We start from the raw sequence: 20,084 nt of genomic DNA, 5'->3' as shown, positions 1-20,084 counted from the left end.
ATTCTGTATTGAATGGGCAGCCAGTGGAGGGATTTCAGGACTGGAGTGATATGGTCATATTTGCGCCTCCTCGTCAGGACCCGGGCAGCGCAGTTCTGAATATGCTGGAGCTTTTGCAGTCTCCTGCCAGGGATCCCGACGAGGAGGGCATTACAGTAGTCCAACCTGGAGGAGATAAAGGCATGGATCAACTTCTCAGCATCTAGTTGTGAGAGGGAGGGGCGGAGTTTGGCGATGTTTTTGAGGTGGAGGAAGGAGACCTTACAGAGGTGACGGATGTGAGTGTCGAATGTGAGATTTGAGTCAAGTCTGACTCCAAGGTTTGTAACAGAGGTAGACAGGGGAATGTGATGACCAAAAATGGATATACTGCTGAGGGAGAAGGACTGGGTTTGATGTGGGGTACCGATCAGGATGGCTTCGGTTTTGCTGCTATTTAGTTGAAGAAAGTTGTCAGCCATCCATGCCCTTATCTCCTCCTGGCAAACCTGAAGTGCAGATGGCAGAGCTGAGGGGAGTGTGGAGTCCATTTTTATGTATAGTTGTGTATCATCTGCGTAACAATGGAATGAAACTTTGTGTTTATGGATGATGTGACCGAGGGGTAGTAAGTAGATGGTAAAAAGGGTTGGACCAAGGACGGACCCTTGTGGCACTCCACAGCTGACTGTGTGGGGTGATGATTGGGACTGTCCTAGAGCCACATACTCCGTCCTGGCTGTGAGATAAGACTGGAACCAGCCTAGTGTGGTCCCAGAAAGTCCTACCATAGACTGGAGACGGTGAAGCAGGATGTTGTGATCCACAGTGTCAAAGGCGGCCGACAGGTCCAGTAGGAGGAGGAGAGATGGTAAGCCCTGGTCTGCAGTCATAAGTAAGTCATTTGTGACGCGGACCAGGGCTGTCTCCGTGCTGTGTGCTGCTCGAAAACCGGACTGAAATTTTTCATATATGTTATGGATGTGAAGGTGATTGTGGAGTTGGGCTGCAACAACTTTTTCCAGGACTTTGGACAAAAACGGCAGGTTTGAAATGGGTCTGTAATGAGCCAGGATGTCGGGGTCAAGTGACGGCTTTTTCAGATGGGGACGGATAACTGCAGTTTTGAGAGCTGGAGGAACCTGACCGGATTTGAGTGACTGGTTGAGGATTGCTGTGATCAATGGACTGATGGCTGTAATGTTGGATTTTAATAATGATGTGGGGAGAGGGTCCAGTGAGCATGTGGAGGATTTCATGCACCTTATGATCCTCTCCACCTCTGTCTGAGAAATGCCTGAGAAAAGAGAAAATGTCTTTAATGGGTTTGTGGGACTAATTTTGGAGGAGGGTGAAACTGTGGCAGAAAGGTTGGATCGGATTGAAGCTACCTTGTTGGTGAAAAAATCCATGAACCTATTGCACTGGTCTGTACTGGTGTCAAAATGTGCATATATGGGAGGTTTGAGAAGAGAATTTATTGATGCAAACAGCTGTTTTGAATTTCCAGAGCACTTTGAGATTTTTTGAGAGAAGTATTGAGACCTGGCTGTGGTGAGTGCTTTGCAGTATGATTTTTGGTGTTCACGGTAGGCCTGTTGATGTACATGTAGGCCACTGGAGGTGAATTTCCGTTCCAGGGCACGGCCAGCCGTTTTCATCCTCCGGAGCTCTGTTGTGTACCAAGGGGCTGACCTGGAAAAAGTAACTGTTTTCGTTTTGATTGGTGCATGTAAATCAAGAATATTGTAGAGGCTGGAATTATAGTGGTCAACAGAGCCATTAACTGATGCGAACTGTGTGAGAAGTGAAATTTGCTGTATGTCTTGGTTGAAGAGGGTGGTGTCTATTGCTATTAATGTTTAAAAAGGTTCAGTCATTACCTAAAACAGCTGCTCGCTGTAGTTTCTATTAAATAAACGTTTTTGCACTATAGCCAGTGATGGATGAATCCACATGTGGTGCTCTAGTGAGTATTTGGGGCAGTAGGACGGTGGATGTGGGACCAAATCCCTTTGTCTTGTGTCTTAGCTTGACAAACCTTAACACAGAGGACGAAGTACTGCTGGACCACAACAAAATCAGGCTGTGAGACACACACTGTTGACAAAAAGAGAAAGTACAGACTCTACATTAATATCTCCTTTTCTTTTTCAGTTTCACTTCCTTCCCCAAAGAGGCTGCAGGAGGTGAGTCTTCCCATCGTGTCCAACAGTGATTGTAACGCTACCTACGGTGGTATAATCACAAACAACATGATCTGTGCTGGTGTGACCCAGGGAGGAAATGGCACCTGTGACGTGAGTCTATCTGCAAAACATGTTTAAATCTGCACCAATCTATAGATCTGTCTCTGATGAATAAAAATGACAGTATTTCCCTCTGAGAGCAGAAGAATAACCGATCTGTGTGACGTCTGCAGGGGGATTCAGGCGGCCCGTTGGTGACTAAAATCGGCTCTGTCTGGGTCCAGGCTGGAGTGGTGAGTTTTACAACACGAAAAGGCTGTGCCGCATCTAATTTCCCACAAGTCTTCACCCGATTGTCCGAGTATCAGTCCTGGATCAACAGCCAGATCACCACCAACCAGCCGGGCTTTGTCCTCTTTGGAACTGCTCACCTGGTTTCCCTCTCGGTTCCTCTGCTGCTGTCCATCTTACTTGTTGACTTCTACATCTCTGTCCTATCATAGAAAGTTTAATGATGATAATTAAAGCACCATGATAGAGTCAAAATCTCTGTCTCATATTTTTAGCCTTGTGAGATTCATTTACCTTAAGCAAACAGCATAATCTGCTCCTCTATGAATGTGTTTTTCTGTCTTTTTAATGCATATTTCTCACTGCAAAAAAACAGGTTTATTGCTAATCTGTCCTCTTTGATTGCAAGTGAAAAAGTTTTGCAAGGTGTTATGACCCTGGGGTCATATTTTGTTGTTAGTTTATCTCTCCTGGCACTGTCAGCTGTTCTCCTCCATTAGAGTGTGAGTGTATGCAGGTACTGGAGAACAGGTGGACACACTGGATTGGTCCGGTTGAGCTGATTGGAGCCTCCTGATTGGGCACCTGGATGACAGCAGCCATCTTAAGCCCTACTGACAGGAACTCTGCCCCTCTCTCTGCCATTCCCAACCTGCCTGAGGACTGTGTGTTATGTCTGTGTTTATTGTACATAGTGAACGGTTGTGACTATATTCAACTTAGATTGTAAGTAGTTTATCGTAGTCCTTCTGATTGTCTTATGACAACCTGGTTTTGTTGGCTTTGCCATTTTTGTTGCTATGAAGCAAGTTCCTTTGTCGTAGCTATATTGTGTCAGCTACTAGCAGTGAGTAGGAGTGAGAAGCCCTTTTTTTTGTTTGCACCGTTTTCTCCTGTTTTTGGACTTAGAAGCCTAGTTTTAGAGCTTTGTCTTTTCTTTACCTTTTGGTTTTGGGTTTAGGAAAGATTTAGGTTTTCTTAGTGTTTTGGTTGTTGTTTTGGGCACTGCTCATCTCCGATGTATAATAAAAACTGCTAAATTGTATTTGTTGTGTGCTGGCCTTGTTTGGGAATGGGAAGAGTGGGAGGCCACACATTTATGTTACATCCAGGACACCCCTAGACCTTGGGACGTAACAAAGTCAAAAATGGTCAAGATTAGAGTTTCTATTGGTGGGTGTGACTGACCAATCGTGGGTTTGGATCGACTGCTTCAATACAGAAAAATAAGGGACACCTGCCGCAGTGGGACCAGCTGTGATATATCACAACTTAATACATGTATTCAGGAAACTGAAACATAACAGAATAAGAATATATATCAGTATCCAAAACATGAACATATGCATACAGAGACTATATCTGATACACATAACTATGTTACTACACAATCCCTATCAAAGTGTAAAACACGCACTGTAGCCTACTGTATACAACAAGCGATTTCGCCTCCTATTTGAGAACACAGATCACCTACCACAACATCTACAAGTCACAAAACAAATAAAGAACAGGCTAGCTACTGCTGTGCTGCTAGCTACCAGAGCACATGTTTTTACTAAAGCATAAAAACATTCCTTACAAATACAAGTGATTGAAAATGATTTACATTTTACTTACAGGCACATGGTCTCCAAGACAGAAGCGGATCAGAAATACTTTCAGCAACATGAATCCAGCACTGTTTATCTTGCCTGTCTGTCTTCAGCTGAAGAGTGTGTTTCACTAAATTATTAACTCTGACCAGTAGAGGGCAGCAACCAGCATGAAGCCCTGTAATTTAACCATTAAGCTCAGTATTCAACTATTAACTTAACTTTAAAGACAGCACACTCCCCGCTTGATATAATAACATTATATCACTACAGATCCTTCCAAACCTGAGGAAAAACGTCTTTTGACAGCAACATACTTAAGAGTTTTTCACAAAGTCTCTTCAGAATGAAGGACTACAGTTTCTGAGACGGGACTTAGAAACACCTTTGCTGTCCCATCCTTCACAGTCCTGACCTCTACCTTGCGGACCCTATTGTCACTGCTTGGCAAAACCTTGACTACCAGTCCCATTTTGCCATTCGTTTCTGTGAGCTTGGCTGTCTTTTAACAACACAACATGTCCTTCTTTTACATTTGGCTTTTCTTTTGTCCACTTCCGGCGGCTCTGCAGAGTAGACAGATATTCTCCTTTCCATCTCTTCCAAAATGTGTCAGCAAGACACTGGACTTGCTTCCACTGCTTTGCATACAACTGAGCAATACCAAGGTTTCCAGAAGCAGCTACAATAGCACTAGTTTTCTGAATAAGGAGCATCGCTGGGGTGAGTACTGCAGGCATGTCTGGGACATGACACAGCATCGCATCTAGAAAGCGCCTGGCAACCCCGGTAAGTCTCTCCCAGGAGCCACCCATGTGGGAACCATGAGGGGGATTAAACACCCAGCAGCATCCTTTTTCCTGGAGGTACTTCCTTACTGTTGTGATATCTGTGTTCATATCCAACTCTTTACAAGCCCCCACAAAGTTAGTCCCCCTATCAGACCGCAGAAGGTTTGCTGGACCACGAATCGAGAAAAAACGCCTTAGAGCATTGATAAAACTGCCTGTTGACATGGGTTCTATCAGCTCAATATGCACAGCTCTGGCTGACATGCATGTAAAGAGCACAGCCCAGCGTTTGCTTTCCGCACTTCCTCCTCTTGTGCGACGTGTCACGATAGTCCATGGCCCAAAAACATCAAGACCAACACTGGTGAATGGAGGTTCAGGAGTGAGCCTATCTGCAGGAAGATCTGCCATCTTCTGGTGCTCCAACCTCCCTCGTAGTTTTCGGCAGGTAACACACTTGTGGATGACGGAAGACACAAGACACTTACCCCCAGTTATCCAGTATCCAGCTGCTCGGATTGCTCCTTCCGTAATGTGACGTCCTTGGTGAGCTACTTGCTCATGAAAGTGTCTCACAAGCAGAGTGGCAATATGATGGGTATGGGGGATGATCAGTGGATGCTTTTCTTCTTTCGACAGATCAGCAGAAGAAAGACGACCTCCGACACAAAGCAGCCCTTCTTTATCTACCACTGGATTGAGCTTCTTGAGTGTGTTTTGCTTGAAGCATGTCTGTCTGTCATTGAGACATTTCACTTCCTCCTTGAAGACGTCGCACTGGACAGATTGAATGATCACAGCTTTGGCTTGTGAAAGCTCACTTATGCTGGACGTTTCCTTAAAACACTTCCATCCCTTCCCCTCTGCCTTGTGTGCCTTTTTTTTGAAGGATGCAGCAACATGAATGAGTCTGGCTATGGTTTGATGGAGTGTTCTCCAGCTTGAGCATCGCTCAAAGTAAGCCGTAAGCTCTGTGATTGGTCGGCTGCCTCCGAGCCAACCGGAAGTACCCAGCACTTTGATGTAACATTTACTAGCGGCCAAAACGGCGGCTGTAACACAGTGAATCAATATATTTGACCGTCGCAACCCGAGCAAAATGACTCGTTTCGCTATCAGAATGTGATCCATTCGGTCGGTAACATTTGAAAAGGCTACACCAGCCGCACATTGACAATTTTACCCACATTTACGTTAGCGGAGCGCTAAACCCGAAGTTAGCCTGCTCGGCCAGCAAAAGTCAACACAGTGGACGCTGTGGTGCTACTGCCGACTAGCGTTTGGGGGTGTAATTGCAGAATGACGGACACACCTACGCACAAGTATAAATGCATGGCTACCCTACGCAGGAGTATAAATAGGCCTTTAACCCCTAGTTGCTCCAGAGGCGTGTGACCTCTGACATGTATAGCAATTGTAAGTCGCTTTAGATAAAAGCATCAGCTAAATGAATAAATGTAAGTCTAACAAGCTTTGGGCTTAGATACTACAAGGTAAATTCATTTGAGTGAAGTTTTATTAAAGGTTCAGTGTGTAAGTTTTAGTGGCATCTAGTGGTGAGCGTTGTGAATTGCAACCAGCGGCTCACGGTGCATTCACATGCTCCTCGGATGGTCCCATTTCCCGTGCTGTGAAGTCCGACTTGAGTGTGTGTTCATGTGCTCTTAAGTCGGAATGTGGAATCAACATGGACGCTACAACAAAGATGTGTTGGATTAACATTATCAGAGCGTATAAACAACACACAGACAGCATGTTCACTCTACATGGAAAGCAAACTAACAGTTAATATTACACACTGAGTGAAAACAGAGGCAGTCCAGAACAAAGCAAGATTAAATCCAAACATCCAGTGGAAAACACAGGCAATGAACCAGAAATTAAACAAGCAATTCCTCATCCACTCTGTCAGACACCAAGGAGAACTTCACAATGCACACCATGAAGAACAATGAACCACTAACACAATCAGACACAACGAACACAGGAAGTAAAACTACACAATGACAACAGAGACAGACAACCTACAAAATAAAACAGGAAACATGAAACACAAAACACCAAAACCTCAAAATCATGACGGGTAGGCCTTCAACTGCATATTAGCTCCATTGGAATAAAAACATAATGGAGTCAATTTAATTTCTTGGATTAAGTTGTAAACTACATTGACTTGGGGAAAATGATCATAAATCTACAAAACCTGAATCTTCTCTGACATTACAGTCAAACATTTATGAGTATAAAAACTATCTGAAAATAGGCAAGGCTGCAACTTCAAACTACGGACGCCTTGGCCGTGTATTATGCATGCAGTGGAAAGTTATATTAGACTTATAGGCTGCTTCTCAAGCAGATATAGCAATAAGGAAATACTGGTGAGTTCAGCTCACATCACTATATTTTCATCTGCATTGGGACTTTAGAGACTTTGTCGTGAATTGGGTGTACTCGGTGCTTGAAGTGGGCCGGACATTTTCTTACGTACCGGGACTTCTCCCAAGCTGCCGGTCCTCTCCTCTGTCCTCTCCATATCAGGTTCTCTGGGCGCTACGTGACGCTCACCTGCTCCCGTTCTCGACTGCCTGCTAATCTCTGCAGCCGTGTGCTGAATGTAGCTCGTCATTGTCACTCGTCGTGAACCGACCAATCAGAGGCTGGATGGGGTGGGACATTTAAAAATATTGAGAGATATGTGTCATTTACACTGGGGAGGCTGGGGACAGGTCAGAAACTTTGCCAAAACAAGGTCAAGCAACTCAACTATGCACGAAAACTCGGGAAGTGAGAAAAATGGCAGCAGATACTCGGGACTGATGAGTCAAACTTTTTTAGATGTGGCTGCAGCAGAAGGCAGGTTGTTCGCTGAAGGGCCGGAGAACGGTACAAGAATGAGTGTCTGCAGGCAACAGTGAAGGTTCTTCGCAGGTTTGTGGCAGCATTTCTGCTAACTGAGTTGGGAATTTGGTCAGAATGAATGGTCTCCTCAATGCTGAGAAGTACAGGCTGATACTTATTCATCACGTGATCCCATCTGGGAGGCATCTGAATGGCCCCATATGTACTTTGCAGCACAGCGAGCCCAAACATACAACGAAAGTCATTAAGAACAATCTTTAGTGCAAAGAAGAACAAGGAGTCCTGGAAGTGATGGTGTGGCCCCCACAGACCACTCAGCAACCCAGCTTATCTTTTAGTTTAGATAAGTGAATTATCAGTATGTTTAAACTTGTTGAGCTTGTTGTCAGGTTTATTTCTGCTTATTCTGTTATGTTATTTTAATTCTTAGAGTGTGTATGTGTATCTTAAACTTTGTACACAGAGTCAAACTCCTTGTAGGCTCTGTGTACCTGGCCAATAAAAAGTGATTCTGATTCCGAAAAGTAGGCACAGCAGCAGCAGTGCAACCCTCGGGGCCAAAGAAAGTGTTTAATTGGGTTTGCTGGCAAAGAAGGGCGTGTGGGGCCGGTCCAGGCGGTTTATCCACTGATAAACTAAATAAACTCCTCTATTTATAAACACCTCCATTAATAAAGTCCTCCACTGATCATAAGACGCAGTTGGTAGAGTCGCATCATGGAGGTCAAACTGTTGGTTTGTGGCGTTGTGCTCGTGGTCTTAGCAGTTACAGGTGAGTGCTTTTAAATATTGTCACCTGTTTGTTGTGTTCATAATGAAAAACAATCTAGACAGAAGAGATTGATTCTTGTGTTTCTGTGTAATTATCTACTTGTCGCCAGTTCAGACACTTCATATATTTTCATGCATGTTTTTACCTGGTTTTCTTCTCTGGACACGCCTTCTGTTCACACAGGTGAGGTAAAGTAAGCCTGAGGACAATCCAGCAGCAACATGCAGAAATATTTGAATATACTAACCCTGGCAGTCTGACTCTGTGTGTTGACGGGTGACTGATTCACAGATTTATTAGATTAATAAACCAAAAAATGCATCTGTGTGAAAAATGTGTGGTAAAACAATTTACTGAGTTTACTTAAATAAATAAAACATAACAAAGTGAATTAAAGTTGATGACTAAAGTGTCTCAGGAACACAGGAGAAACCGGTCGGTTTTGTCTTAATATAGCTGTCAAACCATTTTAGTCATCAAACACGCAGACAGTTTCCTGTAAGTGACTAAATGTATTGTTATTTGTCTTTCCTACAGGAAGCAACGCACAGTTAGATGGTGAGTTACATCCTCATTTTGTTCATAGGGTTTCCATTTTCTTCTGAGTTCAAAACAGACATTAAACCCTCGACATTAATCCAGTCCAGGTTTGAAAAGCAGCTTTTAGTTGGACTTTTGAAGCTCCATTAGAGTGAAATGCTGTCTCTCCACAGAAGTTGCTTACGTTGTGATGAAGTGTGTTCAGACATTCATGTCCTAGTAACTTTGGTGATCCTCTGACTTCTCATCCAGCTTCCTGTCCAAAACCTCCAAAAACTGAATCTTACATCAGCTCCTGCTGTGCTTCCAGCAACATGCTAACAAGCTTTTTTAAATCTTAATTTATTGAGCACTTTTCAAAATCCATGTTTCAGAGTAACTTTCACAAGATCAGAAAATAAAACACACAGGTCGTAAAAACCCTCAGGTCCCCTTTACTTTTCAGCCTCTGGAACAGACAACAGACCTCTGTGCTGTTGCAAACGGTACTAGAAGATCAGAGATACTGTAGGGAGAGAGGCCAGGAAGAGGCTTAAAAGTAATCAATAACATTTTTAAGTCTATTTTAAAAAATCTCGGGAGCCAGTTAGGGCTTTGGAACATAATCTAATTGCGATTTTCTTTTACCAATAATGCAATTTAGTATGCGATTAATTTTTAAGCTCTTTACCTTCTGTATTATTCAAAACAATCAACCAGTAAATCAGTGTATAGTCTGACCAACACTGTACTAGATAGATTAAACATAGACTGTTCTTTCTTGTAGGTCATGCCTGCGTTATGATGAAATTAATTGATGCATTAATTATTATTATGAGCAATGGTGGAGAAGTATCAAATTTTAATAATATGAGAAAGATAATTTGAGTCAAGAAAAAAATGATCAAATAATATGATATAATCTCATCAGGTCGGTCTACAGACCACAAGAAAAACTAAGTTCACCACAGTGTGTTATTCAGTAAGCGCTCAATACAAAACCCTCAGATCAACCACCAATTCATGCGTCCCGGAGCCCCCCCAGCAGATGGCCCAACAATTTCAACCACCAACACCATCAAGTTACCCGCGCGTGCTGCTTTCATTCCCTGTGTGACACTAAAGTTTCTGTAGTGTCAGCTTCTGTCAAGCTTAAGGTAGGCAGTGTAATGAAGCTACAACAGGAGTGATGTCATCACATTTCTCGGTTCTGGTTCTGCTACCTGGCAGCTGAGTTCTGGACAGTCTGGAGTCGATCAATTGATTTCTGAGTCGAGCAGGTAAAAGTGTTGCAGTAATCCAGACGTGGTGAGATGAAGGTGAAAGCAAGCATATATTTCTAAGATGATGTAAACACGATTGCAGAAGCTTTGCTCTTAAATTACTGTCTAACCAGAAGCCAAGATTCTTCGAAACAGGCTTGATGTGATCCACTAGAGAACCAGCAGATAGCAGTATTTGCTTTGCCGTGTGCGGGGACTCAATAGGTGCGTATGACTTCATGTGCAATAATGTTGTTATATTTTGAGGGTGACATATCATGAAATGTGCTAGCTGCCTGGTTGTTTTTAAATTAATTATAGGATTAGAACTCCATTCATAGTCAACCACTTATCCAGTGTACAGAGGAGAACATGCAAACTCCACACAGAAAGGCACGGACGACCGGGGTGCGAATCCACGATCTGCTTGCTGTGAAGTGACAGTGCTAACCACTGCACCACCATGACGCCCTAGGATTAGAATTGAATATGTTAAATACAGCTAAATGTTGTTTCTAGAGCAGCAACATTAATGTTTTATAGCAACGTCACTCTGTAAAGCAAATATGTAATATCACAATACTGCCAAATTTTAAGACCAGGCTTTGCTACAGACAATCAGCTTTCAGTTAGGTTTGTTTACAACATTTGGCTAATGCCAAGTTAACATCAGCTGTGCTTGCATAAAACATACAGGATGAGACACTGAGGACAGAGCAGTTTAAATGAACGCTTTCTACATGTTTAACCTACACTCAAAGTGCAAAAGTGTTGTCTTTTTACTTGCAAAGGTTTTATTGCACGTACTTACAGTAATGAGCGTAGCTGTCTGCAACTCAAGGAGTTTTGAGCTAACTTTACTGTCTCCACCACGACCATGTGGCGTCTCGCTCTGTGTGTGTGTGTGTGTGTGAACGCAGTAGCCGACAGAGAGCAGCAGAGGTTGCAGCCTGCTGATAAACAGCCCCGGGCCTGTTTAATACCAAGTCTTTATGCTCCTAAGATAGGAGCGGTCTCAAGAAGATACAGCCTACAGTTGAGATCTTAGTGCTTTCTCAAGAGTTAAAGACTGTACTTTTGTTTTCTGGTTGTTTGTATGTTGTTTAATCCTATGTACTATTGCTGGTTTTTATGATGCAAGGCGATTTTATGATCTAAAGCGACCTTGAGTGTCATGAAAAGCGCTATCAAATAAAATGTATATTATTATTATTATTCTGAGAATGATTTTTCCTCTCGCACAAAATATTCTTTGTCATTTCTTGTCTGAAAACTCTTTAGGCCAAAATAAGAAGTTTGAGGGTGTCCCTCCTGCACAATGATACCCATCAAATGTTTGCAAGGAACAAAGGTGCTTTGAGAAACATGCTAATGTCAGCATGCTCACAATAACAATGCTAACATGCCGATGTTTGTGGTTCACCAACTTCACCAACGAGTGTTAGCATACTAACATTAGCTAATTAGCAGAAACACAGAGTACAGCTGAGGCTGATGGGAGAGTCTTTAGTTCTGCAGGTATTTGGACACATTAACATGTTGACCTGATGGATAGATGGAAAGTCAGAGGATCACCAAAGTAATCTGAGGGGAACATGAAGGGATGAAACACTTTTCATGACAATCCATCCCATAGTTGTTGAGACATCCAGACCAAAGAGCTGGACAGACAGACTGACAGGATCATCTTTAGAGCCGAGCTCATGCTGGATTAAACAAATCCACACAGATGATGGCACCCAGAGAGAAACAATACTGTGAACAAACTGGACCCAAAAACATGAATATACATCAATTCTGACTGTCTCCCTCCAGTTTGTGGCACTGCACCGCTCAACAGCAGGATCGTAGGAGGGGCGGATGCTCCTGCAGGGTCGTGGCCCTGGCAGGCCAGTCTGCAGAGCAACGGATTTCATTTCTGTGGAGGCTCCCTGATCAACAATCAGTGGGTCCTGACTGCTGCTCACTGTGGTCTCCAGGTGAGCTCTGATCTTGTCACAACTTCACCTGTACAATCACAGTGAGCTTTTATAGCAATAAAGAGAAAATTAAATGAGGGTTTAGCAGTAAACCACATTAAAACCACTCACGTTTTTCTTTATGCTGTTAGTAATAACAGTCAGACACCATTACAGAGATATTTGTTTTTGCAGCAAGGTTTGAGCATAACAACCAAAATAAGCACAATAAGACAATTAAAGACACTGACACTGTTACACACTATTATAGAGAACCTAAGCCCCTCCCCTTCCACACCGTATAGCAGTTTGTTGTAAAACAGTAACATTTAGTTTTGTATGAAACCGCTCGATGAATTCTCGTGATCTCATCTTGCACAGTATACTTCATACATCGCTTATTTATCACTTTTTTAAGGATAGTTTATTCTAAAATTCACACACAGACAGCACCAGTGTCCATCACATATTTAAACATGTTGTCTTTTCTGCTTCTCAGTACCCTCCCTGATCTCACCGTTAACTTCGGTCTTGACACCCTAGACTTGTCGAATGCAAACGGGATGTCCCGGACTGTGTCCCAGATCATCAAACATCCGAACTTTAATCAAGCCACGCTCAATAACGACATAGCCTTGCTGCAGCTGTCCTCACCTGTTAACTTCACCAACTACATCAGACCCGTGTGTCTGGCGGCGGGCGGCAGCGTCTTTAATGCTGGGACGACCTGCTGGGTCACCGGATGGGGGAACATCGAAACTAACAGTGAGGATTTAAATTCATTTGACAATCAGGTTTTAATGTTTTATTAATTGTGAATGATTGTATGGATGAATTTAGTTTTTATTGTAGTGTTTTGCAAATGAAAACATCACACATTTATATAAACCAGAACCACTGCAGAGGAGATGACAACAAGATGACATCATTAAAAGCCCAAGTAAAACCTAAAAAAATGCAAAACCTCTTTTGGTACTTTGGCACTAATACTGCTATGCTTTTACTGTAGTAAATTTGAATGCAGGACTTTTACTTATGTAATGGATTATCTGATTTTGGGCTGCCCCAAGTCAAAGTCAACAAGGCTGACCTCTTGCTGACCTCTTGGAAACTACCACCTATTTCCAGGAAAAACGCTTAAAATACTGTAACATACCGAAAATAATTCAGTAATAACTCTTCAACCATTAGACCTAGATGCAAAATTCTGGTCTCCTTTGATAGGTAAGAAGCAAAGGAATATGAATAAACTGATGAATAAACTGTAAATTAACCTATTTATTTTGCTATTAAAGAGTAAATGGAGATGCAATTAAGGAAGATATGATATTTTAATCCTCATCTGTTATTAAATCTATATTTTATATCACCATCAAAGCCATCATCCAACTAATTATAATGCAACAGAATATCTTCTAATATAACTGTAAATTTGATATAAAGAAACTAATATACAACAGTTATTAAACAATATATGAAAAAAATATACGAGGCGAATGTCCACGTGTTTTGGCCATATTTACTGTTTATATGTTCACTTTTATTGGGAGTTTTCTTCAAAACACTATTTCTCTCCAGACAACCACGTTCCAAATAACATAAAGCAAAGCACTGAAATATTGATAAAAACAGTGAATATTGATCAACATTACTGTGACCAAAGCACTCCCACGCTTTATAGGCATATAACAGAAGTGGTATCCTTCTCTTCGTTTGTTTGGTATATAGGATGTCTGTGTAGCTCCTACGGCAAGGCAAGGCAAGGCAAGGCAAGGCAAGGCAAGGCAAGGCAAGTTTATTTGTATAGCACATTTCAACAACAAGGTAAATCAAAGTTTAGCTTTAAATAAAACATAAAAGCAACAGGGAAATATAAAAAAGTTTAAAAGCAACATAGGGAAATTGAAAAAATACACATTAAAATATGATAAAGGTTACAGTGCAGTGTACAATCAGGGTTAAAAAAAGTTAAATTGAAAATAAAAACAGGCTGAGAGGTTGAGCAAATTATTGAGTTACAAGTATTTTGAAAAGAGAATAAACAGAGAAGTACACTTAATCCACTCTCTCTAGCTAGTCTGTACTCGGGTCCATAGTAATCTTTGGGTCCACTGAAACTCCAAAAACCCTCGGACACTACAGAGAAACCAGGACATGTCTGTGTGCAGGCCACTTTGATCCAGTTATACTCTGGACCCACCGGCGCGTTTACAGGTGGACAGAGTTTCCTGCAAATCACTCAGGCGTGATATTTTAGTCCACTTCCTTCACTCTGTTCAGTCTCAGTCATTATCTTTCACTCAATTTCCTACTCATTTCCCACTGTGTAAATATTTCATTAAAAACAATGGTAAAAAAAAAGAAGCTAAAAACAAAGAAAAAGAAAACAGGACAGTAAAAGTTACAGTGCAGTAAGTTATCAATAAAAAGAAAAATCTTAAATATTTAATTAAAAGCAATGGTAAAAAGAAAAGTCTTCAGTCTTAATTTAAAAGAACTGACAGTTTCAGCAGACCTGCAGTTATCTGGGAGTTTGTTCCAGATATACGGAGCATAATAACTGAACGCTGCTTCTCCTTGTTTAGATTTGACTCTGGGGACAGAAAGCAGACCTGATCCCAGACAACCTGACAGGTCTGGATGGTTTGTAACGAAGCAGAAGATCAGAAATGTATTTTGGCCCTAAACCATTTAGTGCTTTATAAACTAACAGCAGGATTTTGAAATCAAGTAAAGACCTCAGAACTGGAGTGATGTGATCCACCTTTTTGGTCTTAGTGAGGACTCGAGCAGCAGCGTTCTGAATCAGCTGCAGCTGTCTGATGGATTTCTTAGGGAGCCTGTAAGGACGCTGTTACAGCAGTTAAGTCGACTGAAGATAAATGCATGGATAAGCTTTTCCACGTCCTGCTGAGACATAAGTCCTTTAATCCTTGATATATTCTTCAGGTGATAGTAGGCTGACTTTGTAATTGTCTTAATGTGGCTCCTCAAATTCAGGTCTGAGTCCATGACTACACCAAGATTTCTGGCTTGATTTGTGGTTCTTAACATTACAGATTAAAGTCGAGCACTGACTTTCAATCATTCCTCCCTGGCTCCAAAAACAATAACTTCAGTTTTATCTTAGTTTAATTGGAGAAAATTCTGGCACATCCAATCGTTGACCTGCTCAATACAGTTACTCAGGATCATAGTCCCCCAGATGAAATGGTTATGTAAATCTGTGTGTCATCTGCATAATTATAGTAACATATTTTGTTGTTTTTCATAATCATAACCAGTGGAAGTATGTAAATTTTTGTCAGCTCAGATGTGTAATTACCTATAGACACAAAGTAGTCCACGTCCTTTAAGTAGGATTCAAACTAGTTTAGTACTGTGCCAGAAAGTCCAACCCAGTTTTCAAGTCCGTCTAGCAATATGTTGTGGTTGACTGTGTCGAATGCAGCACTGAGATTTAATAATACTGAATAAAAATAATAATAATAATACTAAGACTGAAATTCTGCCACTGTCAGTGTTTAAATGGATGTCATTGAAGACCTTAACAAGAGCCGTCTCAGTGCTGTGGTGTGGTCGAAAACCTGACTGGAAGACATCAAAACAGTTATTTACTACCAAGAAAGCACTAAGCTGTTGAAAAACAGCCTTTTCAATGATTTTACTTAAAAATGGGAGATTTGATATGGGCCTATAATTGCTCATTAGTGAACTGTCTAGATCGCTCTTTTTTAAGAGTGGCTTAATGACTGCAGTTTTCAGGGCTTGTGGGAAAAAACAGAGAGAGAGACATGTTGACAATTTGTAGTAGATCTGAGGCCATGCATTCAGAAACATTTTTGAAAAAACCTGTTGGCAGAATATCAAGGCAGCATGAAGAGGATTTCAGATGTTGTATTATGTCCTCCAGGTTTTTATGGTTAATAGAATCAAATTGTCTCATGCTATATAAATTGTTTTTAAGTGGACACAGGGACAAGACATATCCTGTTACTGACATGGAGGCACTGATTGCTTGTCTAATTGTTTGAATTTTGTCTGTAAAGAAGGAAACAAATTCATTGCAGGCCCTGGTGGAAGTTCAGAGGCTACAGACACAGGAGGGCTGTTTAGCCTGTCGACAGTAGCAAACAGAGCACGTGCATTATTAGTGTTTTTGGTGATGAAGAAGAAGGACCGCCTTGCATTTCTCAGCTCTAAATTATAAATGCGAAGTCTCTCTTTATAGACGTCATAATGAACCTGGAGATTTGTTTTCAACACACTTTTTTTTTTGTTCTAACCAGCGTGGCATTTCTCCATGGAGACCTTCTCTTACCAGAGACCACCTTCACCTTGGCTGGTGCAATGGCATCAATAACATTTGTAATTTTAGAACTGAAATTATCTACAAGCTCATTCACTGAGACCCATAAGAGGGCGGGTGTCGAAGAGAAAGTCTCAATTAATTTTTCACTAGTGTTTTCAGTGATATGCCGTTTTGTGATTACCTCTGTTTGTATATTTGTAGCACTCTCAAAGAAAACACAGGAATGATCAGAGAGAGCAACATCAGTCACCACAACCATGGAAATGTCCAGACCCTTGGAGATGACTAAGTCCAAAGTGTGCCCCTTTTTGTGTGTGGGCTCTGTCACATGTTGGGTCAGTCCATAATTATCAAGAACACAACACAGTTATTTAGTCCCTCTTTCCTGGGGGTTGTCAACATTTATGTTAAAATCAACAACAATAACCACACAGTCAAAGTCAATACAGATTATAGACAGCAGTTCACCAAAGTCATCAAAAAAGTTTGCATGTTGAGTGCTTCCTGTTTCTTAACACATTCACCATGCTTTTTCTGTTACCTGTCAAGACAGGGATGGAGAAAACTACCAGCACACTGGGCCCCGGTTTGTCCTGGGAAGAGTCATTAGTGCTATTTTTGCTTGTAGCCTGGACCCAGCACATATCAGTCGGAGCTTACCGGGATTTTTCGCCATTGCGGAGGGGGAGGACGGGTTGTGCGCTGTATTTGTGACACGTGTCAAACCTGGAGGACTTAGAACCAGTGGTGGAGGTGGACGGTGAGGGGGGTTTAGGGTAGAGGGAATGGGAGTGGAGCGAGGGAAGGTGCGGGGAGTAAATTTGGTCCCAGCTCTAACCAGGTCTTCCATGTGATCAGTGAAGTCCAACAGGGGGGAGAGGGGAGAAAGTGTGTCTGGAGATAATGGTGACCTAGATGGGGATTGGGGGGGTGAAGATGTTGAATCCTCTCTGCTGGTTTTCAGTGAGGGAGGTGGAGACTCTTCCTCTTGGCTCAGATGTCTCCCGTGATCAGAGCTCTCTTCCAGTGGAGGTTGGGGTGGCTCTTCTTCAAGGTTTCTGGCGTGTTGTGTTATGTCTTCTTCTTGTTTTGATTCCTCTTGTTTCTTGTCCTTGGCAGAGGGAACAGATGAGTGACGCAGAAAGTAAAACAGGTGGGAGCTGAACAATTTTACTCCTGACTTGTTAAGGCGAAGTCCATCTGCCTTAAAAAGATGTCTGTGGTCCCACAGAAAGTAAAAGTTTTCGATGAAATGCACTGAATAGACGGTACATGCCGTTGAGAGCCACGTGTACAATGCCATCAATCTGCTGAATCTCTCAGCTCCTCTTCGGATTGGCGGTATAGGGCCACTGATAAACACCTCAGCATTCAAAGAGCTGACTGTGTTCAACAGATTATTAAAGTCCTCTTTCAAGCCACGATATGCAGGATTCTTTCTGCCAAGTCAGACACCGTATCCTTCGGAAAGCAGAGTATTTTGGTGTTCTTACTGCACATGCTTCTTACATCGTTTACAGCAGAGTCACCCACAATCAGAGTTTCCTTAGCTTTCCCTGCAGCCTTTTACTTTCTGATTTACTCTCAGTCCTTACCCTTATGTGTGAAGACGGGAGGTTATCCAGGTCATCAGATGGAGATCCAGGGTCCTGCAATAGTGGTGAAAATCTGTTCTGCTGTTGCACACTCGGTTGTTGGGGAGGTTTGTTGCTAATTCTCCCTTTCGCAGCTGTTCACGGCTGTGTCCTACCAAGAACAGGGGTTGAAGAGGCGCTCTGCCTGGATGATAATGCAGGCCAGCCAGTCGCATCAGAAATCTCAGGGCGCTGGGTTCTGCCTGTTACTCGTCCTCCCATTTCCCCAGGAAATGATTTACTCTTAGGCTTTGCACCAAGAGCGTTCCAGGGAGGACTCCCACTTTCAGATTTATTACCCGGTACACAGGCCTTCTGCTTCTTGGTAGTCTTGTTGGTGCTAATTAGCCGTGTGTTAGCATGCTCTTGTTCACTGTTTTGGGTCCACGGTAAAGTGGTGTCATTCCCACATAGTCCATTCACTTCCACATTCACTTCTAACCTGTGGATCTTGGTTTCCAGCACTGCAATTTTCTGTAGAAGTTTGTAGAAGTCGTCCGTGGAGAAGGTGGGCATCTTGTTGTTAATTAGCATTAGCTATAACTCCAGCCACTGCAGTACAGGCTAGTGCTATTGATAGGCCGCAGTCGCGTAGCACTAAGATCATAAAAGTTTTTAAAGTATGGCAAGAGCCAACTTTATCTGACAGTCCCAGTGATTTAAAAGTATCCAAGAGCTGCTGATTTCTTGAAAAAAGAATGCAAGCAGAGGCAAGAGCAAGCAGCAAAGCGTCTGCACAGTAAGAAAGCATGAAGTATGTATGTATGTACGGGTCGGCCTGTAGACGGCCATAAAGACCGTGGCTGGTATACAGCAAGTTAAATAATGTCATAAGGATGATTCTTTCTTATCTTTACTTTATATATATATAACTAAGCAGTAAGTCATATTAATTATAGGCATATTATAAACAAGGAAATTAACCATAGGCCTACCAAACACAGCGTTATTCCATCGGCAACAACATGCTTTGCCTTTGATCACGTACGCTAAATGTCATGCCTGGTTACGCTATATACTGCAAACACTTATTTGGCCACAACTGTGATTATTCTGTTAAAAGAAATGTTAAAGTATCACAAAGACATACCCTTGCTATACCATGCTATACCACTGTTTATTTGCACGTTATGTCTGTTTGATGCAGATAAAAGCAGCTGTAGATGTCAAAAGACTGGGCGATACAGCTTTAAAATGCTGAGCGCGCTCCCACAGACTGCAATAAATTTCATGTGGACAATCATTTATCGGCACAACACCTGTATGCTCTGCTATCCAGTTTTTCTGCCCACGTAAAATCTGATTTCAGGTCTGTTAACACCTTATACAGTCTTTGATTAACACACAGTTAAAAACGGGGACGTTTCCAGAGACAACTCCAGACTGCACCACTGCACCACCATGACGCCCTAGGATTAGAATTGAATATGTTAAATACAACTAAATGTTGTTTCTAGAGCAGCAATATTAATGTTTTATAGCAACATCACTCTGTGAAGCAAATTTGTAATATCGCAATACTGCCAAATTTTAAGACCAGGCTTCGGTTTTTGGTGGCCTGTCCCTGGAAAACGGGGACGTCTGGTCTATCTAGCATAGGGTGCAAAGTACTTCAGACACACTTGCATTTTTGTGGTGAAAATCGATCGTCCTGCCCTGTATGCGATAAGTCAGGGCTTAACATTGTAAGGGTCATTTTATAATAATGTTTAAAGGAAAAGACCTTGATGTTTTGTATTTTTCTTATTGTCAACAAATCCCACGAACAGACTCAAACCAGCAACATGTCAGTCCGTCTCTCAACACTGTCTGACTTCTTGTCTATTGCTCTCAGCTCCGAGCCCATTGGTTCCTTCTGAAGACGTAAATCTTCACAGACATATAGTTTCATGTTTAAAAACGTTCAGTAATTACCTAAAACAG

General features: G+C 42.1%; 1 protein-coding gene across 1 annotated transcript in view; it reads left to right on the top strand.

Moving 5' to 3' along the window:
• The window catches only part of LOC119918099 (transmembrane protease serine 9-like), a 59,382-nt gene that overhangs the window by 4,056 nt on the left and 35,242 nt on the right, over positions 1 to 20,084 (top strand). The window contains exons 3-6 of the mRNA XM_038738636.1: positions 2,137 to 2,279; positions 2,402 to 2,669; positions 12,073 to 12,202; positions 12,715 to 12,980. Of these exons, the coding sequence (XP_038594564.1) occupies positions 2,137 to 2,279; positions 2,402 to 2,669; positions 12,073 to 12,202; positions 12,715 to 12,980 (807 nt within the window). The remainder of the gene's footprint in view (positions 1 to 2,136; positions 2,280 to 2,401; positions 2,670 to 12,072; positions 12,203 to 12,714; positions 12,981 to 20,084) is intronic.

This window comes from Micropterus salmoides, unplaced genomic scaffold, assembly GCF_014851395.1.
Source record: "Micropterus salmoides isolate LMB-PRFRI ecotype aquatic unplaced genomic scaffold, ASM1485139v1 Ms_hic_scaffold_10, whole genome shotgun sequence".
In the NCBI taxonomy this organism is placed as follows: Eukaryota; Metazoa; Chordata; class Actinopteri; order Centrarchiformes; family Centrarchidae; genus Micropterus; species Micropterus salmoides.
This window is presented reverse-complemented; position numbering and strand designations above follow the sequence as displayed.